At 30.3% G+C, this 5,539-nt stretch overlaps 1 protein-coding gene across 1 annotated transcript; it reads left to right on the top strand.

Annotated features, from left to right (window-relative positions):
* Positions 1-3,201: 3,201 nt before the first annotated feature.
* LOC115033076 lies at positions 3,202-4,061 on the top strand. The gene is made up of 2 exons (XM_029485042.1): positions 3,202-3,236; positions 3,326-4,061. The coding sequence occupies exons 1-2, from the start codon at positions 3,202-3,204 to the stop codon at positions 4,059-4,061; spliced, it is 771 nt and encodes a 256-aa protein (XP_029340902.1).
* Positions 4,062-5,539: the final 1,478 nt, after the last annotated feature.

The raw sequence follows: 5,539 nt of genomic DNA on the forward strand, positions 1-5,539 counted from the left end.
CCCCCCACCACCCCCCTTTACTAAACTTCCATGATTATACTATTAAATACAATGTCAACTTTTTTTTTTTAGGAATAATTATTTTTATTCATCAAATTGTACATTATTAATGGTAATTACCAATCTGTTAATATTTTATAAACTGAAAATATACTCTGGTATAAATCTGAAAACAACTAACAAATTATTTATTTTAATGTGAGATATATAGTTTATAATTGTATGCATATATTTGTGGAAATTCCACAATAATAAATCAATAAACTATAATAAACATAAATACATTTAACAAGTAAGCTAGCATTTAATAATACATCAATTAAATATACTTACATAGTATACATTACATTTATAATAATATGTAGGTATGCAATTTCACTTAACAACTTAAGTAGCTTGGGTCACTGCATTTTAACACTGAACACAAATAGTCTAACATATAAAACATTGAAAACATAAATTATTCTTATAACAATTATTACTAGGTACCCATCAATATAAATATTAGTTATAGATTAAATGTATAAATAGTAAATACATATTACATACAAATATACAATGAATCTATAAACCCCATATTATATGAACACAAACAAAGTTATTTTAAAATTGTGTATATAAATACCTGATGGTACTTCATCACTTCGATCATTGTCACCTAAATTATTTAATACAATTATGAATTAATTCATTAGTTGAACTCAAACCTAAGTAAAACAAAACAGATTACACCATATCTATATGGGTAGATTGTTTCTGATACATGACCCATTGTTATATAAAATATTTTAACATTTTTAAAGAATTAAATATTAACTTACCAGAATTTAATTTTGGCATGAAAAAATGATGGATAGTTTTCGGTTTTTTGAATTTATTTGTAATGTTGTTTGAACTGTTTGAACTCATAGTAGTAATTATAGTAGTTAACGTATTTAGGTACAAATAATATTTTATATTGTATTCAGTATTCACAAAATGCACTGTTCAATTTGTATAAATACCACTATATATACCAGTCACCAGAGTAAAAATTAAAAAGTAAAAAAACTTGACAGTTGACAGTAACACCTATAGATTTTATCGTTGTCAATTCAAAATTTTCACACCTGCAATGAGAATGTTGATAACTTATAATTGATAACTGATAAGGTAATGAATAAAACATTGTAACCACGTCTGGTCTATCATGAAAACACAATAACCACCGCTGATATCAGGCTCACGATAGTCGATTATTGTCAATGATAAGTGACAATTAAAAAAATAATAATTAAATATTATTTTTTAAAAATGTGAATAATGTATTTATTTTTGTACTACCTATTACTATCTAGCAAGTTGTCTTATTTATTAGTATTTAGTAGGTACACACTTCTCGAATCCGTAGTGCACACTTTAAATTTCGGATTACACACTTTGTGTCGGGGTTCACTAAAAAATAGGGCCTGCCTTAGACCTGTCCGTAGTTGTACTTGTTCCGATTTTATATTTCCTATTCTGACCCTAAAATATGTTTCCATAATACTTGACTTGATCAAATTTATCAGCTTGTGAGGGAAATGGAGCTCTGTCAGTATGTTAACTAGACCCTCTCGGTGTATGCTGTCATTTGCTTTTTGAAAGTCGACAAACAAAATATGCATATTCTTATTGAACTCCCATGTTTTCTGTATAAGTTGCCTGACTATGAAAATTTGGTCAGTTGTCGATCTACCTGGTCTAAAACCACCTTGGTAATCTCCAATTGTATTTTCAGCTGTCTCTTTTATCCTTGATAGATTGAAGTTAGTAAATATTTTGTATGCATCATTTAAGAGTGCTATTCCCCGGTAATTGTTGCAGTCCTTTCTATATCATTTCTTATATATGGGACATATCATCGCTGTTTTCCAGTCTTCCGGTAATTCTTCTGTTTCCCATATTTTATTAATTTTTATCCATAGTCTTTTTGTCAGTTCATCTCCTCCATTCTTTATTAATTCTGCGACTATCTCGTCCTCTTCAGGCGCTTTGTGATTCTTTAAATTTTGTATCTAGTACTTGACTTCCTCTGAAGACGGGCTTGGGCAACACTGATCATTTCTAGTGTTCAAACTGAGAGGGAAGATTTCACTTGGCTGTTCGCAGTTAAGCAACAAAGTAGCTAGCCCATTTTTTGGCTAATTCTTCCTCCATCGTTATCAGTGATCCGTCATCGTTCTTCAGAAATCTTTCTTTTTTTCCTGTGGTCACCTTTAAGGTTTTTTACCCTTTGATATAATTCTCTTATTCTATTGCTTCTGTATTCGGTCTCCGCGTCCTCAATCATGCCTTTTACATATTTCCTCTTTTCACATATTAATATGTTGTTAGTTTCCCTCTGACGGCATCTATACCTTTCAGGGCCGTCCCTAGGCAGGGGCGAGCGGGGCCCACGCCCCGGGCCCCGCGCTTTGGACATCTCGCTTAGGCCCCGCGCTCACACACATGAAAAATCCAAAGTTGTCTTTAAGTACAACGATTTACATAATATACATTACATATTATATAATTTGAGATTTTATTAATAATCTATTATTAATTAAATGAAATCAAGAACGAATTACTTGTACTTGTACTAGTGTATTACCTAGTGTATACACGATAATAAAAGTGTTCTAGTGTACAGTGTACTAAACAAATGATATATTATTGTTATCAAGCCGTTTCCATAGAATGGTAATAGGGAATATTTTTCCTATTTCTAATATTAGAATTTATACACATTAGTAAACGTGTCTTGTTATCTGATTAGGTACTTGCGCGGCTGCCAGCAAATGGCTATTATAATGTTATACTAATTATTACTAAATTACTAAATATGATAATATGATAGAATATCTGAATGTGGTTACAACTGTCAACTTACAGTTAAATGTTAATTTTTACCATCGCGGTTAGGTTACAAATTGCATACCACGATCTATGACCTTTTTTGGAGTGATCCAAAGATTGTACACTTTATTTTCTGCTTCTACAGAGCGTTGGGAAATTTTAAACAAACATTTAAAATGTTTAACTTTGAAACCGTTGTCTGAGACTCGATGGGAGTGCCGATTAGAATCTGTAAAGGCAGTGAAAATGCAACTCAAATAAATAAATAATGCTTTGATAGAAGTAAGTGAATCTACAAAAATACCAGCAATTAAAAGTGAAGCTATTTCTCTTGCTGAACATGAAATGTCTTATGAGTTTGTACTAAGTTCAGTAATATGGTATAATTTATTAAATAATATTAATAAAGTAAGCAAAACTCTGCAAAATGAAAAAATTTCAATTGATTTTGCTGTCAATAATTTGAAAGGCCTGAAACAGTTTTAAATAAGTATCGTGAAAATGGATTTAATGAAGCAAAAGAAGAAGCTATTCATATTTGCAAACAAATTGATATAAAACCAGAGTTTAAATCTAAAAGAAAAAGTTTAAAGAAACGAATGTTTAGTTATGAAAGCTCTCCTATATTATGCTCAACAAATGAAGAAGAATGTTTTGTGAATGATTTTTTTTTACCAATTTTAGATCAAGGAATTGTATCTATAAATCAAAGATTCACCCAATTAGATCATTTTAACAATTATTTTGGATTTCTATTTGATATTGGTAATCTATCGACTGCTGATTCAGATATATTGTTAAAAAGTTGCCATGATTTACAGATTATGTTACAAATAGGGGAAAACATGGACATTAGTGGAGCGGAATTATATGATGAACTTTGCTTTCTTTCAGAAATTATTGATAAAGGTACCTCACCTTTAAGAGTTTTACAAAAAATCCTTTGCAACAGTGTTGGTGATGTTTATCCTAATGTTGCTATAGCGTTAAGGATTATGCTCACATTACCAGTTACAACAGCAACAGCTGAAAGGTCATTTTCAAAATTAAAGTTGATAAAAAATTACCTTAGAACAACACTAAGTCAAGAGAAAACTACAAATTTAGCAATAATATCTATAGAACATGAAATAGTAGACGGATTGAACTTGGATGATGTTATTGGCACATTTGCTGATCTCAAATCAAGAAAAGTTAATTTTTAATTATCATTGTTATTTCTGTCGTTACCTATAATAAATAATTTTATTAATCTATTATAAAAATATACAGCAATTTAATCATAGATAATATATATATGGGTATGTAGCATTGGTAAAAAATGGTTATGTGAGGTACTGGTAACTGGTAAAGGTAATAGGTAAAAATACTTTACATATTGAATACGGGTGCCCACAGAAATGTAAACGAGAGTGTGGGACAAATTTAAAAATAATACAGCACATACTGTCATGCTATATTTTTTTTCAAGTTATATAACTATTATTATTAAATAAAATAGGAGGTGGGCCATGACCCCCTCCAGCAACCCTCTGCTGGCACCCTTGGTTTTAAAATGGGAGAGGTTACGGAAGTGTAATAATTGAGTGTAAGAATTTTTTTTTTTTGTGGGCCCCGCTAAAATAGTTTTGCCCCGGGCCCCGCAAATTGTAGGGACGGCCCTGATACCTTTCCCTGAGTTCCCTGAGTTATCATTTACGTTGTCTAGCCATCTCTGTCTTTCTAGTTTTCTTCTCTAAATTCTCCTTGCATATTTCGTTAAACCAGAGTTTGGATACCAATTTCGTCCTACCAAGAACTTCCCCAGATGTACTACTATCAATCTCTTTGAGCTGATCCCATGTCTCATTTATAGATTCATTACCATCTTGCTTTCCTTTTAATATGTTATCTATCTTACATTTATACTCTTCACATACCTTTTTTTCACTTAATTTCTCGATGTTATAGTTGTTCTTCCTCGTTGGTTTGTAGTTAGTGATTTTCTTGAATTTTACTTTCATCCAGCATCCAACCAACAAATGATAAGAATCTATATCGGTTCCTCGTAATATTCTTATATTCTTTATGTTATTCTTAAAGTGGTTATTTATGAGTATGAGATCGATCTGGTTTTTATACACTCCATTTGGTGCTATCCATGTATACTTGGCTTGTTATAAGCTTTATTACTTGCTGAAATCCTAAATTTTCTATTTTCTAACCAAATATTACTAGATTGTTCTAGTCTTTTAAAAAATATATTTTATATCTTCTTCAGAAACAAGAATGTAATTAAAAAAAAATTCTGATGATTTGAAGTCTAAAAGAAAGTTACACTCTTCAAGTTTTAAAAAACAATTACTTTTGAATAATTTTTTCTTGTATGAATTATAAAAATCAAAATTAATTGATTCTTCAACATGGTCAATGATAAATTGTATTGTATCTTCGCATACTCTTTCTACTTGTGTTTGTTTCAATTTTCAAATTATAACTTAATAGACAAAACAATGACAACAGAATGGAATTTTCAATGAAATAATTTTTATTAACAGGATCTACATCTAAACGAGGTTTTTTTTGGATGAAAAAACTCTGAAATTTGTTTGCCTTTTTTATATTTTTCTTCACCAGCTTTAGACGGCTTGCTCTGTTTGAGGTAAATCAGTTTTTGATGACGACTCTTCATTGTTAATATAGT

This window comes from Acyrthosiphon pisum, chromosome X (assembly GCF_005508785.2).
Source record: "Acyrthosiphon pisum isolate AL4f chromosome X, pea_aphid_22Mar2018_4r6ur, whole genome shotgun sequence".
Taxonomy (NCBI): domain Eukaryota; kingdom Metazoa; phylum Arthropoda; class Insecta; order Hemiptera; family Aphididae; genus Acyrthosiphon; species Acyrthosiphon pisum.

Coding starts and splice junctions, on each gene's coding strand:
- LOC115033076 (XM_029485042.1), top strand. CDS start 3,202: ATGTCTTATGAGTTTGTACTAAGTTCAGTAATATG. Junction 3,237..3,325: donor GTACTAAGTTCAGTAATATG/GTATAATTTATT, acceptor ATAATTTGAAAG/GCCTGAAACAGTTTTAAATA.